This window comes from Bos javanicus, chromosome 11 (genome assembly GCF_032452875.1).
Source record: "Bos javanicus breed banteng chromosome 11, ARS-OSU_banteng_1.0, whole genome shotgun sequence".
Taxonomy (NCBI): Eukaryota; Metazoa; Chordata; class Mammalia; order Artiodactyla; family Bovidae; genus Bos; species Bos javanicus.
In genome coordinates, this window is record NC_083878.1 from 93,974,336 (window position 1) to 93,992,976 (window position 18,641).

Below are 18,641 nucleotides of genomic sequence, written 5' to 3' on the forward strand. Positions count from 1 at the left end.
TGGGAAACTGGGTCTACCTTTAGTTTTTCATTGGTGGCCCTGTAATTTTTATTTTCCAAAATATTTTCAAGATACTCCATTTCTTTATTCAAGTTTTTACAATCTCTCTAAAATTGCGGGCTATTCTGAAGACAAATAGCTTAATAGTTAGTCCAGTTCTAAACACTGAAAATGTTTTCTCTGTTTTCTCTTTTAGGGAATAAGTGTTATATTTAACGTCGCCCTTGGGTTATTAAAGGTACAGTGCACACTTGTTTGTAAGCTGGGCTATCTGGCATTTCTGATCTCATCGTAAGTAGCCGCTGTGCTCTAGCACTGTCCCTGACAGTGGACACATGCACGCAGCTCTAGCAAAGGCTACAGAGTTACCTTCTGGGGATTATAAAGGTGCTGGGATTATGAAATACTTCTTGAGCATCTTTATAGCAAAAAAGCTTCTTTTCTGTACATGGTTGTGTTTTCTTCTTTCTTCAAGACTTCCAAAGATGACTTGCTACTGACAGACTTTGAAGGTGCCCTGAAATTCTTCAGGGTTCAGCTTCCTAAGAGATACCGCTCAGAAGAAAATGCAAAAAAACTAATGGAACTAGCTTGCAACATGAAGGTAAAGTCATTTTTGCATTAATGTAGATTATTTTGTTAGTGTCTCACTCTTCCTGATAAAACTGTTAACATTTATAGCACATTAATAATGTTTTCCTTTGTATTGTATAATTTTCTAAATTGTTTCATATATATTACAGCCTATGAATTAATCTCATTGCTTTCCCCATTTTGAACTCTAGGGAAAGAATTATTATTCCAATTTTGAAGACAAACCAAAGCACAAAGCCCCCTAATTTTGTATAGCTAGTTAGTGGCAGAACTCAGGTTTCATGATTTGTATTGTGTCATCCTTTAACTTTCAGTTTTTGTTGTTGTGGACATAAATTCCCTAAAATGAAAATAATAATACATGAAGGAAACCCATTCACTGTTTATCGCTTCCAGTGGAGCATTTATGATTTGTATTATTTTAAGGTTTGAAAAAAAGGAATCTCCTTGTGTTCATGTTATGAAAGTTTTGTTTTTAAAGAAGAAAAAATAATTGAGGGAGTTTAGTTTGGAATGTGAAGGATGGAGGCAAATGGAAGACAGAATAAATAGCTGTATTGAGATGCTTATAGGGTGCATAAAAGGCTGACTGTCACGTTTATTTGGTGTGACTCCAGAGGGTAAAACTGTAACCTCTGTGTCAGGAGAGAAGCTTCACTGTCTGCTGCATAGAGCACAGACCTATTTAAGGCACCGTTTCCTCATCTGTAAGGTATTATTGGACTTCTGGTTCTGGTTATATGTCATAGTGAGCTAGTTCAGGCTACCCTTCTTTAAACATTCGGAGATGCCAAATAAAGTATGACCCAAGAAATGTTTAAATACCTGGATGAACTTGAAAGAAAAAGAAGAAATGTCCAGGTGCCTGAAACAAAGTTGCTTAAAGCTCATGTGTGTGATAATAAAAGAGCATCCCAAGGGAATATGGGACCAAACTGTGTGTTAGGATTATTAATGCTCATGAAGTTATGACATGATTTGGGGCCTTCCGGAGGCAGCTGAAACTGAGTCTCTGCATAAAGCTAGGACTTTGGAATGGCCTGTTTATAAAAGCAAGAATACGTAAAACTACCTGTTAGACTGAGAAATGGTAGGAATCCTGATGTAAAGTGAATGGGGGATTTGAACAACAAAAAAAGGAAATAGAACTTCCAGAAATCAGTCATTAAAGTTATTAAATTTAAATGCTACATACTTAACAAGTCCCATGGTTAACATGTAGTGGTATTTTACCATGTGCCAGGTGCTGTGATGAGTGTTTTCACATGTGAGGATTAACACAGTGTGTGTACAGTGTTTACCTTCGGGCCAGGTGATGAGTAAGGGTTCAAGAAACAATGGCGACTACTATGAGTATTCCCTTCTTGGATTTTCCAGCAGACAAACTCTTTTCAGTAACACTGATGATGGCTTTGTGGAAAGGACAGAGCCACGTGAGCTCTGAACTTCTTAGAGCTACTCTTTCTACCTGGTTTACATACAGGAAGGTGCTGCCTCTTATTTGCTTATGATTTCTTCCCCTCCCCTCCAAAACCTGCTCCTTTCTCAGTGCCCCTGTCTCCTGTTTGTAGGACCTGGTTGCTCAGACCTGAAAACGTGATACCAGCCCCTCCTACTCTCTTTCTCACACTTTACATCTTGGTCCTCCACATCCAAGCTCTGCCATCAGACTACATCCTGAATCTGATCACTTCTCAACTCCTTCCTTACCCATGCCCTAGTCTAATCATCTCGTCCCTTCTCTTCTGGCATTTTTCCAGTAATTTCCTTGGTCCTCCTGCTTCCACAGTGGTTTCTACCTAGACTCTTCTTGATCTCATCTCTCACATGCTTAACACTCTAATGGCTTCTTATCTCAGAATAAAATTCAAGAGTCCTTGAGTTGACCTGCAAGACTTGGCCCCGTCTCCCCTCCGACAGGCTAGTTTCAGCTGCTGCTGCTTTTCCCCCTTATGCTTTCCACTTCAGACACCCCAGCCTCCTTACATGCGAAGCTTGTTCCCTCCTCAGACCTTTGCACTGGCTGGTCTCTCTGCCTGTAATGTTGTTCTCCTTGATGCCCACATGGCTTTACCCAAACCTCTTAAGTCATGGGCTCAGTGAACGTGTCACCAGAGAAGCCTTCTCTAATTACAGTGTCTGCAGTAGCACTCCCCCAACTCTTTCCACCCTATCTCCTATCCTTTTGTATTTTCCACAGTTCACTTATTTCTACTGAACAGTATTTGTTTGATTATTGTCTGCGTTCCCCTCTGCCCATGCTGGAATGAAGCCTCTGACAGAGGGCACTTTCTCTCTTTTGTTTATTGCTGAATCCCCAGTACAAGAACAGGCTCTGACATATAAATATTGGTTGGACAAGTGAATAAGTGACTTTTCTGTTGAGTTTCTTCCAAGTGTTTTACAAAGAAGTGTTAACATGGATATTTGGGCAAGTCTTAAAAATAGATCTAGCCGAAGGTTTACCTTTTGTGTTTTCATTAGCTTGAAACACATTAATAATATATGGATTCTTTATTTCCCAAGTCCAGATGGGAGGTGTCTGATGTCTTTTTTTCCTTGCCTATGCTTCCAAGAAATTAAAGTCAACAAGCCCGCACAGCTCACATTATTATTTGCTTAGATACAAAATTCCTTTTGGTCCTGGAAAGCTCTCTACATGGTTAGGGTACACTTTGGATGATTTTCCCTACTTGCATATGGCTTCAGGTGAGAAGAATAGTAATTTTTTCTTGAAATTGACTTATCCTGGAAAACCCGCAGATTCACCAGGACATGAGAGAATGAGCTTTTCTGCTAAAAGGTGGGGTATGGTATGTACAGTTGAGTTAGTGGTGATTATTAGTTTTACTCTTGCAGCTATACTTAATACCAAGTAATATTAGAGCAGATACAGGCAATAGCCAATTATTGGCAAAAGACTTCAGTCACAGTGATAATCTGTGTACTCAAAAATAAAAAAAATCATTGTCAAGTTCAGTGATGAACCCTGCATTGTGTGGACTGCATGACAGGGAGGGCCTGGGGTGGGGGGCACAGTGAGTGAATAGGACCTTTGGGCAGTTTAGAGACCCTCTGGACATAGGAAAGGGGATTCCTACCATGTGAATGGTTTGGAAACTAGCTTTTGAGTTTCTTGGTATAAATTTAGAAAGGAAATATTGGCTCTGTAACTCATTCAATCCCATTCCATTATTTTTTAATGTAAAAGCAAAGTTGTGACTCCCTTTTCTCAGTTGTACTTCCTGATTAAGATGGGAATTGGGAATGCTTTACCTCCCATGCTAGTCCAGGAGACTCTTGTTGTCTTTTGTGTTTTAGCAGTTGCAATGTTGTAATTTCCAATATTTGTATAGATTCTGTAAGAATATCATTGGTTCCTCACAGTACCCTGTGAGGTGTGAAGGGCAAGTCAAGCATGGAAACAGGCTTATAGAAGCCAAGTGACTTACCCAACTGATACTGACTGGGCAGTGACAAAAGCCCCATTGGAACTAGGGTCTTCTGACAGCCAGTTGCATGGCCTCTTTTTGCCAAAGGCGACAGGAACGGAGTTTGGTGTGGCAGTATCTTAAGTGGCCACAAGGTGGGTCTGCTGCCCACACAGTCTGCATTCTCTGTGCTCTGTGTCTTCCTTGTCTCTGTAAATCTTGCTCTGTATCTGTCTTTACTTGCCTCTCTTTTTTTCTTTCTTTCCTGCCCTTTCTTCTTTCTTCTTAGTTTATTATGAGACTGAATTTTTTTAAATTTCTTGAGGAGTTACAGATCCCCTGCTCTTAATCTTAAATTTAACCACATACATCAGCTCATTTAACTGTCTATTGAATTTCTCTCCCTCCATGGGTCAGTGAGCTGAGACAGAAAAAATTGCTTCCACTTATGATACAAGATCTAAAAGCAATTTCAATTTACATTGTTCCAGAAGATCGAGAATGGTCCTAGGAGCCTGGCAACCCATGCATCATATTTAGCGGGGGGAAATGGGAAAAAAATAAATTAGGTCTTTTAAGTTTTTGACTCCAGAAATATGTAGGAGCAACTGTTTCTTCATGTGTCTATAATGGAATTTTTTAAAATAAGTCCAGTAAGTGAGGCTTAGAAGAAGCAAGAACCATGCCAAAAGAGATGGCTCTGTGGGTTTCTTAGATCAAGAAGAAAGACTTGATCCTTGTTCTGTAGAATCCTGCCTAATGTGAAATGGAATTTCTGAACCACTGCTTCATTGAAATTTGTTGTTTCAAACATAAAGTGAATATGCTAGACTTCAAACTACCTGTGAGAAAAGATATTATTGCAAGTAGTAATATCTCTCAATTATATAATCCTAACCATTTGCCATTTGGAGAAACAGAAGACTCTCTGGCATTTAGGAGTATTTGCATTCAGGGTGTGTTTTTAATCATGAGCTAAAAGCAGTATTTAGTTTGAGCTTCATTCTCTGCTTAAATCATTTGTGTAGTTAATGTGTGTTTGGGTTTTAAGATCTGTGTTTATAGTGACTTTATTGGTCTTTTTTCTTGATATGTTCACAGAAGCCTTGCATAGTATCTACACATCGTGAATTAATCCTTAGAGGCCCTATGTGAGGTCATTTTATAGATGTGTATACTGAAGCTTAGAAAATTGAAGAAAACTCCCAGCCAGCACAAAGTTAGTAAGGGATGGTGTTGAGATTAGATCCCGGGAATTTCAGACTCTGAAATCAGTGCTTATCATCATTGTGCTTTACTGTGCCTGGGGGAGTGAATGAATGAGTCAGGAGCCACTTCTGTAGGTCAATTTTTGGCGATACTTGTCATATCATGATGAATAACTCAGTCTCTGTGTCAGTGTTGAAACTTACCTTTTGTACACGGTCGCTGAGTGCCATTTTCAGTGTAACTCGACCAGGCTAGTTTTATGTCTTTGCTTGTTCTACCTTTTAGAATTGGATTTCATGAGGAAGCTTCTGAGTGGTTACTCTTTCTCTGCAGTGAACCCTGAAGTTTGCTGATTATTGAAAGGGTAGCAGTGGTTACCACCTTCTTATTTTAATAAGTTTCTCTCCTTTGGTACTTATCTATGTTTGAGTCCTCTGCTAATAACTTGCTGATTGCACTTTAGAAAAATACTCTGATGGTAGAACAAGGATGCCTAATTCTATTTAGTAATTTTTGAGGGAGTTTGAGTCTAAACTGTTTGAACAAATTAAATAAAAAGGCTCAGAAATTAAATAGAATGTTGATTTGTTTCAAGTGGTTTTAAGTGCAGGCATTGGAGTCCCACCGACCTTGGCTGTCAGCCTGGTTCTGCCTCTGCTTTGTCTTAGGTAGGTTAGCACAAGGGGTTGTAGAGAAAGAAATAAGGTGATGCCTTTAACATCGCAGCTGCTCTGTGACACACCAGTGCTCTTCTGGCCCACCAGGTTTTGATGTCCTCTGCCCAGGTATCTGCTTTCCTTAAGTCAGTTCATATCAACAAGCATTTGTAGATTGTCTTCTATGCCAAGAATACACTGAGCTCAGCTACAGAGAGGAATAAGAAACAAGAACCACCCCAGATTTGTTTTCTTATGCTGGCACTGCGACTGAACAGACTGGGTCTTTTACTTCAGACAAGTCACTTTACCTGGGTAGGGCTCCATTCCCCAGGGCGTGCAGTGGGGGGTTCTCACTGCTCCCTACAGCGGTGAGGGTGAGGATCTCTGCTGCACCCATCTCAGAAAGTTGTTTGGAGGATTAAAGAAAATAGTAGGCGTAGAGGTTAGGTTGAAAGTCCTACGTAAATCTCAGGTTCTTTTATTCACTAACTGAAAAGGGAAGATGGGCTTGTGTCAGAATTCTTTGTTTAGCAGTGAGGACTCTGGGGTCAGGAGCTCCTTCATGTACCAGACTCTTCCTGTGTACCCACTCACCCACACAGCATAGCTCCACCCCTGTCGTGCAGAGCTGCTAGCCTCCAGGCTCTCTCCTGCGCTGGGTTTTCTGAGTGCAGCCCAGCAGGGATTCTGACCTTTGCAGGGGCCTCTGAGCTGAACTTTAAACTGAGCTCCTATTTCCCACAAGCAGCCTGTTTCTACTCTTCTGTGTTAAATGGACATTGTTTGAATGGCTTCCTGTTTGCAGCACGTGTTCAGAAGGTGGCTGCCTCAGATTCAGGGCAAGGATGCAGATGATGATAAGAAGTCATAGCAACTCTTTATTTAAAAGACTTCACTGTGTGCCAGGTACTCTTCTCAGCTCTTTATGTGCATTATATCATTTGATCCTCACAACAGCACTTCTCATAAGGACAGTTGGGGTTTTCACAGATGAGGACGCTGAGGCTGAGATAAGGTAGCTTGCCCTCAGTCACACAGTTAGTCATCGGTGGAGTCAGGACTCAAGCTTGCTCGGTACACGCTCTAGGTGCCCAGTAGTTCTGTCTCCCTCCCACCCAGGCCAGCAGCATGGGCCAGGACATCCTGCCTATTCCAGGGGCTGGTCAGGGGCCAGCTTTCCCAAGGCAAGTAGCACGTGTTTTAAGAGAGAACCTTATCCACTTCCTATGACAGATTAATGACAAGTGAGTGACCAAGGAAAAGGTGTTTTAGGCTGAATTTTTTTTTTTTTTTTAACTTCTACCAAAATATCCAACTGGCATGTTCCAAGTGTCCACCTTCTCTCTAATTCAGGGTTTCTTAACCTGGGACTATGGATGGGCCTCAGGGGAGCCCATGAGCGTTCTGAAATGGTATGTAGAATGTTTTGTTGCTGGGAGCAAGGTGGGGGTGGAGTTAGCATCTGTGCTTTTTAGTGGGAACCTTGGCTCTCAGGGGATATTAAAAGTGATGCCGTCTCAAACAGTGTTAAGAATCTTGTACTAATTGAGATATGAGGTATACAGTTGGTTTTACCTAAATTGCAGACTTAGCCTTAGCCCAGGAAATGATTAGAATTTTTTCCTCCTTGAAAGTACATTTAAATAGATTTCAAATTTAACCTTCTTGGAGGGCAAATGTGTGAAACTGTGACTTCTACAGCCTTCTGATGGGAGTCAGCCAACAGTGGGTGTGATTTGGAGCTCAGGGGCTTATTCCATCACTTCTGTTTTTCTTGAATTTAGTTAAAACTGCAGTGGTGGAAGTAAGAGACAGACAAAATGAACCCTGGACTTTTAAGGGTGGGAGCTGTGTCTCTTCATTAAGTATTTTCATGCTTCCTGTGTGCCAGGCATTAGGAGTTTCACAGTGCACAGAGTTCCTGCCCTTGTGGAGTTTGCATATCCTGATCTGTGTATATTTTTGTATCATTAATGCCTAGCAAAGAATACTGCACATAGTGAGGCTCAACTACTGGATAAATAAATGCCCCTTCTTGCATCCTTATTAGATTTAAAAAAAAAAAAAGGAAGGCCTTTGGCTTTGATTTGTTCAGCAGCTGACTATTAAGTTCTGATTATGTTCCAGGCATTGAGCTGGGCACTAGAGATGCTGGTAAGCAGAACAGATGTGGCCTCTTTCCAAGTGGGAAGACAGACAGTCATGTAAGCACATAAATAAATAATCGTGGACTTGGACAGGTACCATGGAGGATTTGGCTTTATGCTATGAGAATATAAAACGAAAGACTTAGCCTGATGGGGAAAGAGGGTGTCAGGAAGGGTTCACTAAAGAAGTGATCTGGAGCTCTGATCTCAAAGGTGAACAGGAGTGATCTGGACACCAGGTTGCACAGGCCAAGGGACCAGGCTTGAAGCGTCTGTTAGCTTTGGTTGCCATTTCCATTTAGAAGACAGGTCAGTGCTAAGGGATGGAGTGAGGGGTCGTCTCTCGTTCATTTAGCAAGCATGCCTGGGCACTCTCTCTGTGCAGGGCAGGGACAGCAGCAAGTGAGGCCTGTCTCTGACCTGGAGAAGGCGCTAATGATGGGGTATGCAGGCTGAGAGGCACTGGTCTGTCCTGGGTGCAGCCTCATAAGGACACTGGAGTTGCTGCTTTTCCTACTGATACTTCTCATTCCTCACTCAGTTATCAAGCATCAGTCTTTCTCAGCAAGTCTCTGTCTCAGAGGCAGCTTGAGCCAGTTGGCCATATAGCCACACACTCTGGAAGTCAGAGTCAGCTGTGAACCCACTGTGAGCAGCGTTGTGTTTATTTTGTGTGTGTGATGGGGTTGGAGTTAAGGCATTTAAGGGAAAGAGGGAGGAAGAGAGAGACCGAGAAGTGAGGCTGAAAATTAGGAAAGCAATCAGAGTTCCGGAGCAGCGCGGTCCGTGGAAAGAATGCCAGAGCTCTGTCTCAGAGGAGCCCAACTTATGAGCATTGTTTTTAAACAGCAGTCACATTGTTAACTCAGTTAGAAATGTAATTCGTCCTCAATGCAGAAAATGTGAAAAACCTAGTAAACACACAGAGCCATGCCCATGTCCTGTCACAAAAATGTAAGAACCAGGTGAGATAACACATGTACAGGGTCTGGCACTCACAGGGCACTCACTACACACCAGCTTCGGTTATATGCTGAGGGGGAACCCACCCTTTTACTCTAAGAATGAGACATTTATAATAAGGGATAAGGAGATGTAGAAGACATTATTTTGTAACTAACCAAATGTATGGTTATGGGGGAAATGTTCATTCTTTGTTACCACAGCATGAGAATGAAAAGTCAAAGGATCCTGAAGACTCGTGAGAATGTTTTGTAGGGTTTGGCATCAGGTTTCTGTTTTACAAAGCACTTGAGGAGCCTTTTATCTCTGCCCGCCCTTGTCATTTACACAGACTGACAGCAGAGAGTACTGGGAGGAAGTGTTGACCACCCACAAGCCTCAGTTTTCTGTTCCTCTACTATTGATTTGTTCAGATTGTTTATGAATTTACTGATCACACAGATGTTTTATTTAGGTGCTTTCTTTGTGAATCAGTTACACACATAATAAAAATTTGCCCCAGCATTAGCCTTAACATAGAAGATCTAGGCTTAGGGATGCCACTTTTCAGCTTGCAGCCTCACCCCATTGGTGTTTAGTGGGCGTCTTTATAGACTGCAGCGAGGGCATAGTGCTGGTAGGTTCCTGGCTGCCTCCCTTTGCGCAGCAGCCAAACTCCAAGAGTAATCTCTGATTGGGGCATACCTGTAAACAGCCGACTGGGGCATGTGTCCGCAGAATCAATGGTAGAGGAACACCAGGCAGCTCAAGGGAAAGGGAAGAATGAGCAGGGACTAGGAGATGCTGACATGAGCCTGCTGCAAGCTTGGGCCTGTCCTATCCCCTTTCTGCACCTCAGTTTTTTCATCTGTAAAATAAGGAAATTGGACTAGACTAGCTCTGAGATGCCTAATTAGCCTGGAAAGTGTTAGTCGCTCAGTCATGTTCAATGCTTTCACAACTCCATGGACTGTAACCCGCCAGGCTCCTCTGTCCATGAAATTCTCCAGGCAAGAATACTAGAATGGTGGCCATTTCCTTCTCTGGGGGATCTTTCCAACCCAGAGATTGAACCCTGGTCTCCTGCATTGCAGGTGGATTCTTTGCCATCTGAACCACCAGGAAAGCCCAATTAACCTGAAACTCGGGGCTAAAAGTTAGGTGTATGAGTCAGCAGTAAAGCAGTTTGCAGTAGTTGGTAAGAAAAAGCTTGAGAGAAAGAGGACAGTAGTTTAATGAGATGGAAGAGTTTAAGGGCAGAGAGAAGTATGCCTGTTTGAAGGCAGCACAGAAGGTGCTAATGGAAAGGAAAGTGGTAGGAGGTAGATAGTGAGGTGGCTACAGCTTGGACTCGGATGGTGTCTAATGGCCTGGCGCAAATCCTGGATCTGCCAGTCCCTAACTGAGTGGCTGTGGTCAAGTTACCTAACTTCTTTACTTCTCAGTTAAGTTGCCTATAAATTGAGGCTATTAATACCACACCTTATGGAGAGGTCGTGAGGTCACAGAATGGAAGCCCCTGCAGCGTTGCTGGTATGTGCTGAAGAAAATGGTGTGTGAGGAGGAGGGAGAGGACGGATAATCAGACCTAGAACTCAGACAGGAGGGGTCATCTGTTGGATGTTCATTCTGACACCCTTGGTAAAATCTTCAGGAACCAATTATCCCCCCACAAACCCCTAAATTTGAGTAAGAATTTTAGTTTCTGAGCTTATGTGCAGGAAATACCACTTTGGTGGTTAACTTGGGATGCCAAGGTCAGTAGAGATCTTGGTCTTCAATGCAAGCCTTGAAGCACCCACCTCTTCCTGATGCTTTTTAATTTGTGCTGTGCTCTATCCTACAGATTAGTCAGAAGAAGTTGAAAAAATACGAAAAAGAGTATCACACCATGAGGGAACAGCAGGCCCAACAAGAAGACCCCATCGAGCGATTTGAGGTTTGTTTATGGCCTAAGTGATGTGAAGTGCCTTCAGCCTTTCACTTCAGATAATTGTGCCTATAATTAGTTTTAGTGAGCTCTGCTTAAAATTTAGTTTCACTGTTTCTAGGTTCCAGTTTCAGTTTTGAGTTTGCAAATGAGAAAGCAAGACTTGTTTCACTTCATGCTAGTTGTCTGGTTTGTTACAGTTCCCTGGGCTTTTGTCACAGTAACAAGTAACTGCCTGACGGTTAATTGAATCAGTGGAGACAGCAAGGAAGGAACTGTTGCTTGGCAGCACATTGGGGCCAGCCACATCTCCCCAGATTCCCGTCGGTCTCAGCAATTAGTTTTGAGAATTAACCTGAAAAGTTGTCGTTTCCATCTGATCTTTATGTCTACAACTGGTTTCTCCCCACCCATCAGCGAGAGAATAGGCGCCTACAAGAAGCTAACATGAGGTTGGAACAGGAAAATGATGACTTAGCCCATGAGCTGGTGACCAGCAAGATTGCACTGCGAAAAGACCTGGATAACGTAAGTCTCCCTTGTCTGAAAAGATGCTTATGTTGAGACACTTCTCCCTTAATCAGGTGAAATCCTGAAGTTTTTGTGTTTATTCTAGTTAGTGTTTCCCTCTCATGAGGACCTCCTCTTGTCGGTACAGTTCCTTCCTTTCCTTCAGGGGTCATTGATGATCTCATTAAGCCCTCCTTTGCACACTCTTCTCTCATTATACATGCAGTCCCTGAACACCTCTCCAGGCATTGATTGAAAGACCTCTGTGGCTGATTCTTCAGCTATTACAGTTGTCAGTAGCATTTAATCACTGTTATTTCCTTAACTTACCCCTAACACAAGAACAGATTTTGTCATCCTGGATACCACGTGCCTTTTGCATAATCACTGCCAGTTGTAATAAAGCCCAGTGCCTCCACCGCTTGCGATTTCATCAGGAATCTCTGCTGGCAGATGTTCTGTTTTTCTTTGCTTCTCCTAATCTTGAAAAGTTTGAGCTGATGGCATTCCTGGCAGGGTGTCGTCCATTTTCTGTACTGCAGGCTTCCCATAGCGCACTCTCTCGTTCATGGTTGAGGTCAGACGTTGGCAGACTTTTTCTGTAAAGAGACAGACATGACTTGGTGGGCCATATGGTCTCTGTTGCAACTATGTAACTCTGCCATTGTCACGGAAGGGAGCCATAGACAATAAATAAACAGATGAGCTTGGTGGTGTTCCAGTAAAACTTTATTTAGGAGAATAGGTGGCAGGCTGGACTTGGCACTTGGACAGAGTTTGGCAGCACCTGACTTAGATTTTCCTGTCACTTTTCTGCTCATTGATTTTTCCAGAGACAGGCTTAGGCTGTTGAGGGTTTACAAGGAACTTACATAATATGTTGAACACCATAGGATATATGAATTTCACAAGATCTTGACATCTACCAAACATGTATGAAAATCCTGTGTGCTACTGTATTTCTTCAGCAGTCTATGCTTTCATTAGATTCTCCGAGTGGTTCACGCATCAGATGAAGAGAAAGAGATGCGGTATCTACTGGTTCATATTCTCTTAGAGAGGAAGGCACCCAGGAAGAAGCAGAGCCAGGAATATAACCCAAGTGCATCTAATTGGAATGTCCAGGCTTTATCTGTGATGCCACACTCCCTCCAAAGTAAATACGAAACAAGAAGCTGTGATTTGATGTCATAACTACACCAAAAATATACTACTTTCAGAATGTTTCCCAAACCCTTAAGGAGTTCTAGGTGCTGCACAGTACTTTGTACTTAATGTTAAACTCTCCAGGAAACCCTGTACAAGGGATACAGTTTCACTGAGGAGGCCAGAAGAGGCTAAATGTCTTACACAGTCCCAGTGTTAATCAGTGGCAGAGCCCTTAGATTGAAACCCAGTTGGCCTGACACTCTTGGCTCAGAGGAGCAGGACCCCTGCTGCCTCTCGGGCTCAGAAATAGCAAACTGAGGTCCCATGTCCAGCCATCACCAGTGCTGAGAAGATGGATGTTTCTGCACTAAACACTGAGTCCCTTTCCAAGTTAGTTTTCTCTCATTTCTATTGGATCATCACTGAAAATCAGCTAGGTTCTGAAGTGAAGAATGTGCGGTCTTTTCACCATTATTCGACTTCAGGTGTTAGATTTTTGAAAGAACTTCTTCATGCCTTTTCATACTTCCCTTTCTGTATCCCAGAGAAAAGCTCTGGTTTGTGGCTTATAGGATTTCCAGAACCCTCGTTGTATTTCCAGTTAATTTTATGTCATTTTTGTTATTCCTCACCTGTCACTTCTGTGACTTGTCCATCACACAGCAGCTATGGAGAAATCCCCAGTCACCCAGTGAGTCTGTAGGTGACCCCACCCAAGCTTTGTCCTCTATGAAATGGGGCCTGACACTGGTGCTCAAGACTGAGAGGGAACCTGTGTAAGGCCCCGTCTGTGTCCTCTCCTGCATGGCTGCTCTATACTAAGGGGAGAGCGGTGGAAACAGACTTGGTGGCAGACCTGCTGGGATTGGAATTCTGGCTCTCCTGCATTCTAGTTCTCTGACCTTGAGCAAGTTGCTAAGCTTTCCCCATTGAATTACTTGGGCCTCTATCAAAAATCGATTGGCCCTGTATGTACGGGTCTCCTTGATTCTATATCTGCTCCATTGATGTCTATGTCTATCCTTATGCCAATACCACACTGTTTTAATTACTGCAGTGTTACCAATCTTCAGATCAGGTCATGTGAATCCTCCAACTTTGTGTTTTTTGTTTTTTTTAATAGTTTGGCTATTATAAGTAAGTTGTATTTATATATACATAAGAGAATCAGTCTCTCAACTTCTAAAAATAAAAGCCTTCTGGGATTTTGAATGGGGTTGTGTTGAATCTATAAATCAGCTTGAGGAGTACTAACATCTAAACAATCCTTGAACCTTCCAATCCATGATTATGGTACAATTTTCATTAATTTAGATCTTTTTTAGTTTCTGTTTACAAGACATGCACAAAGTTTGATCTGTTATTACGGGCAGTTTTCTAATACAGTTGACTACTTGACTTTGTATCCTGTGAACTTGCTAAATTCACTTACTCTAGTAGCCTTCTTCTTTCTTTTTTAGGATTTTCTACATACATAATCATATCATCTCTGAATAAAGACAGTTTTGCTTCCTTTCAAGCTATTCTGCCTTTTTCCCCTTGCCTTCCTGCACTGACTAGGACCCTGGGAACAATGTTAGATGTGAGAGTGGGCCTTGTTCCAGATGTTAGCTCCAGGTTTTCTGTAGATCAAGCTAAGGAAGTTCTCCTTTCTTCCTATTTGCTGGAAGTTGTTATCATGAGTGGGTGTTAAATTTGGTCAAATGTTCTTCCTGCATCTGCTGAGGTGATTATTTGCTGTTTTTCACTGTATGCAAACTGTGCATTCCTATGTAATTTGGGGTTTTCTTTTTTTAAAGATTTTTATTTGTATTAAAGATTTTTGTGTTCCAGACAAATATTTGTCTATAGAGTTTCATTAATGTTTTAATATGGGTTTGATATCAGGGAAATGCTGGCCTTCTAAAGTGAACTGGGAAGTGTTCCCTTCTATTTTTTTAAGGATTTTATGTGGGATTGTTCATTGAATCTTTGATTTAATATCCTAGTGAGGGCACATGAGCCTGGAGTTTTCTTAACCAGAAATTATTTAATTATAATTTCAGTTTATTTTCAGATACAGAGCTATTCAGATTTCCTAAATCTTCATGTGTAGATCCTTATAGTTTGTGCCTTTCTAGTGATCTGTCCATTTCATCTTAGTTGTCAAATGTATTGGCATAAAAAATCGTTGATATCCCCTCATTCTTTTGATGTTTATAGGATCTGTTGAAGGCTTCTCTCTTTTATTCCTGATATGGGTAATTTCTGTCTTTTCTCTTTTTTTTCTTATCTAACTAGAAGTATATCAATTGTGTTGATCTTTTTAAAACCCAGCTTTTGGTTTTGTTGACTTTTTTCTTTTTGTTTTATTGATTTCTGCTTTTTATTATCTCCTCCTCCTTTTCTTTTGGTTTAACCTGCTCTTTTTCTAGCTTCTTAAAGAGGAAACTTAGTCATTGATTTGGACCTTTAGTCCTTTTAAAAATAGGTATATAAAGTTAGAAGTCTCTCTGAGGCACTGTTTCAGCTACGTCTCACACATTCTGATGTGTTGTGTTTTTATTTTCATTCAATTTTTGTGATTTCTTTGATCTCTGAGTTAATTAGTAGTGTGTTGTTTAATTTTTATCTATTAGGGATTTATCCCAGAAGTTTTTCTGTTCGTTGATTTCTGATTTAATTCATTTGTCATCAGGGTACATACTTTTCCTGATTTTAATACTTTTAAAGCATACTTTTGCCAAAGAATGTTCAAACTACTGTATAATTGTACTCATTTCACATGCTAGCAAGGTTATGCTCAAAATCCTTCAAGCTGGGCTCCGCAATACATGAACCAAGGACTTTTAGATGTACAAACTGGGTTTAGAAAAGGCAGAGGAACCAGAGATCAAATTGTCAACATTGATTGGATCATGGAGAAAGCAAGGGAATTCCAGAAAAAAACATCTACTTTTGCTTCATTGACTGTGCTAAAACCCTTTGACTCTCTGCTATACCAGGGTCTGTGGGTCTGTGGGTCACAAAAAACTGTGGGAAATTCTTAGAGATGGGAGTACCAGACCACCTTACCTGTCTCCTGAGAAACCTACATGCAGGTCAAGAAGCAACAGTTAGAACTGGACGGGAAACAACTGACTAGTGCAAAAGGAATACAACAGGGCTGTATATTGTCTCCCCGTTTATTTAAATTATATGCAGAGTACATCAGGTGAAATGCCAGGCTGAATGAATCACAAGCTGGAATCAAAATTTCCAGGAGAAATATCAACAACCTCAGATATGTAGACGATACCATTCTAATGGCAGAAAGTGAAGAGGAACTAAAGAGCTTCTTGAGGGTGAAAAAGGAGAGTGGAAAAGCTGGCTTGAAACTTAACAGTCAAAAACTAAGATCATGGCATCCAATTCCATCAGTTCAGTTCAGTCGCTCAGTCATGTCTGACTTTTTGCAACCCCATGAATGGCAGCACAGCAGGCCTCCCTGTCCCATCACCAACTCCCGGAGTCCACCCAAACTCATGTCCATCAAGTCGGTGATGCCGTCCAGCCATCTCATCCTCTGTCATCCCCTTCTCCTCTTGCCCCCAATCCCTCCCAGCATCTGGGTCTTTTCCAGTGAGTCAACTCTTCACATGAGGTGCCCAAAGTATTGGAATTTCAGCTTCAGCATCAGTCCCTCCAGTGAACACCCAGGGCTGATCTCCTTTAGAATGGACTGGTTAGACCTCCTTGCAGTCCAAGGAACTCTCAAGAGTCTTCTCCAACACCATAGTTCAAAAGCATCAATTCTTTGGCACTCAGCTTTCTTCACAGTCCAACTTTCACATCCATACATGACCACTGGAAAAACCACAGCCTTGACTAGACAGACCTTTGTTGGCAAAGTGATGTCTCTGCCTTTTAATATGCTATCTAGGTTGGTCATAACTTTCTTTCCAAGGAGTAAGCGTCTTTTAATTTCATGGCTGCAGTCACCATCTGCAGTGATTTTGGAGCCCCCAAAAATAAAGTCTTGACACTGTTTCCACTGTTTCCCCATCTATTTCCCATGAAGTGATGGGACCGGATGCCATGATCTTCGTTTTCTGAGTGTTGAGCTTTAAGCCAACTTTTTCACTCTCCACTTTCACTTTTATCAAGAGGCTTTTTAGTTCCTCTTCACTTTCTGCCATAAGAGTGGTGTCATCTGCATATCTGAGGTTATTGATATTTCTTCCGGCAGTCTTGATTCCAGCTTGTGCTTCTTCCAGCCCAGCATTTCTCATGATGTACTCTGCATAGAAGTTAAATAAGCAGGGTGACAATATACAGCCTTGACGTACTCCTTTTCCTATTTGGAACCAGTCTGTTGTCCCATGTCCAGTTCTAACTGTTGCTTCCGGACCTGCATATAGGTTTCTCAAGAGGCAGGTCAGGTAGTCTGGTATTCCTATCTCTTTCAGAATTTTCCACAGTTTATTATGATCCACACAGTCAAAGACTTTGGCATAGTCAATAAAGCAGAAATAGATGTTTTTCTGGAACTCTCTTGCTTTTTCTATGATCCAGCAGATGTTGGCAATTCACTTCATAGCAAATATAAGGGGAAAAAGTGGAAGCAGTGACAGATTTTATTTTCTTGGGCTCCAAAATCACTGCAGACAGTGACTACAGCCAAGAAATTAGAAGACACTTGCTCCTTGGAAGGAAGTGAAAGTGTTAGCCATTCAGTCATGTCCAACTCTTTGCAGTCCCATGGATTGTAGCCCACCAGGCTCTTCTGTCCATGGAATTCTCTGGGCAAGGATACTGGAGTGGGTAGCCATATCCTTGGAGGAAAAGCCATGACAAATCTAGACAGTGTATTTAAAAGCAGAGACATCACTTTGCTGACAAATGTCCTTATAGTCAAAGCTGTGGTTTTTCCAGTAGTCATGCACGACTGTGAGAGTTGGACCATAAAGAAGGTTGAGCGCTGAAGAATTCTTGCTTTCAAATTGTGGTGCCAGAGAAAAGACTCTTGAGAGTCCCTTGACAGCAAGGAGATCAAACCAGTCAATCCTAAAGGAAATCAACTCTGAATATTCATTAGAAGGACTGTTGCTAAAGCTGAAGCTTTGGCCACCTGGTGCAAAAAACCGACTCATTGGAAAAGACCCCGATGCTGGGAAAGATTGAGGGCACGAAAAGGGGGTGACAGAGGATAAGATGGTCGGATAGCATTACCAACTCAATGGACATGAATTTGAGCTGACTCTGGGAGATAGTGAAGTACAAAGGAGCCTGGCATGCTGCAGTCCTTGAGGTCACAAAAATTCAGACGGGACTTAATGAGTGAACAACAACAAGAAAAGCACACTTAGGCTTTATTTTGGGACTCTCCGTGATGCATTTGGGTTGAATGTACCACATGTTCTTGGAAAGTACATCTGTCCTGCTGTTGTAGGTGGAGCGTTGTGTAAACATCACTTTGATCAAGCTGATTCACTGTTGGTTAAATCTTCCGTAGACTTGCCACTTTTCTCTTTATTTATTCCATCACTTACTGAGAGAACAGTAAGGAAATGTGTAACTCTGTGCCCTAATATATTTCTCCTTTATTATGTCAGTTTTTGTTTCTTTTGACTTTATGAATACATTTCAAGTTTCAAGGAGTGCCTCTTGGTGTTATGTAATGTCCCTCTTTGTCGTTGGTGGTACTCTGTTCTGAAATCTACTTTGTCTGATATTAATATAGCCATTCCAGCCTTCATAGTATTGCATGGCATATCCTTTTCCATTCTTTTTTTTAATATATCTATGTCTTTATATTTAAAATGGGATTTTGTCACCAGCTATAGTTGGATCTTGCTTTTTCAAATTCAGTCTGACAGTCTCCTTTTAATTGGAATGTTTAGACCAGTTACATTTAATGTAATTATTTATATGGTAGATTTAAGTCTACCACCTTGCTGTTTGTTCTCCATTTGTTGTATTTGCTTTTTCTTTTTTTCCCCTTTTCTGCCTTCTTTGGTTTAATTGGGTATTTTCATGATTTCATGTTCTCTCTTCTGCCACCCTGTCAGTGGTTCTGGAGCTCTCTCATCTCCAGAGCTCTCGCCCACAA

At 41.6% G+C, this 18,641-nt stretch overlaps 2 protein-coding genes across 6 annotated transcripts in view; one reads left to right on the forward strand and one right to left on the reverse strand.

Moving 5' to 3' along the window:
- The window catches only part of RABGAP1 (RAB GTPase activating protein 1), a 169,158-nt gene that overhangs the window by 140,229 nt on the left and 10,288 nt on the right, over positions 1–18,641 (forward strand). For all 5 annotated transcript variants that reach the window (XM_061433454.1, XM_061433455.1, XM_061433453.1 and 2 more), the window contains 4 exons: positions 197–238; positions 476–604; positions 10,829–10,921; positions 11,330–11,440. In XM_061433454.1, the coding sequence (XP_061289438.1) occupies positions 197–238; positions 476–604; positions 10,829–10,921; positions 11,330–11,440 (375 nt within the window). The remainder of the gene's footprint in view (positions 1–196; positions 239–475; positions 605–10,828; positions 10,922–11,329; positions 11,441–18,641) is intronic.
- STRBP (spermatid perinuclear RNA binding protein) overlaps positions 11,497–18,641 on the reverse strand; it is a 199,183-nt gene continuing 192,038 nt past the window's right edge. The window contains exon 18 of the mRNA XM_061433465.1: positions 11,497–12,021. Coding sequence (XP_061289449.1) covers positions 11,900–12,021 — 122 coding nt within the window. The 3' untranslated portion in view covers positions 11,497–11,899. The remainder of the gene's footprint in view (positions 12,022–18,641) is intronic.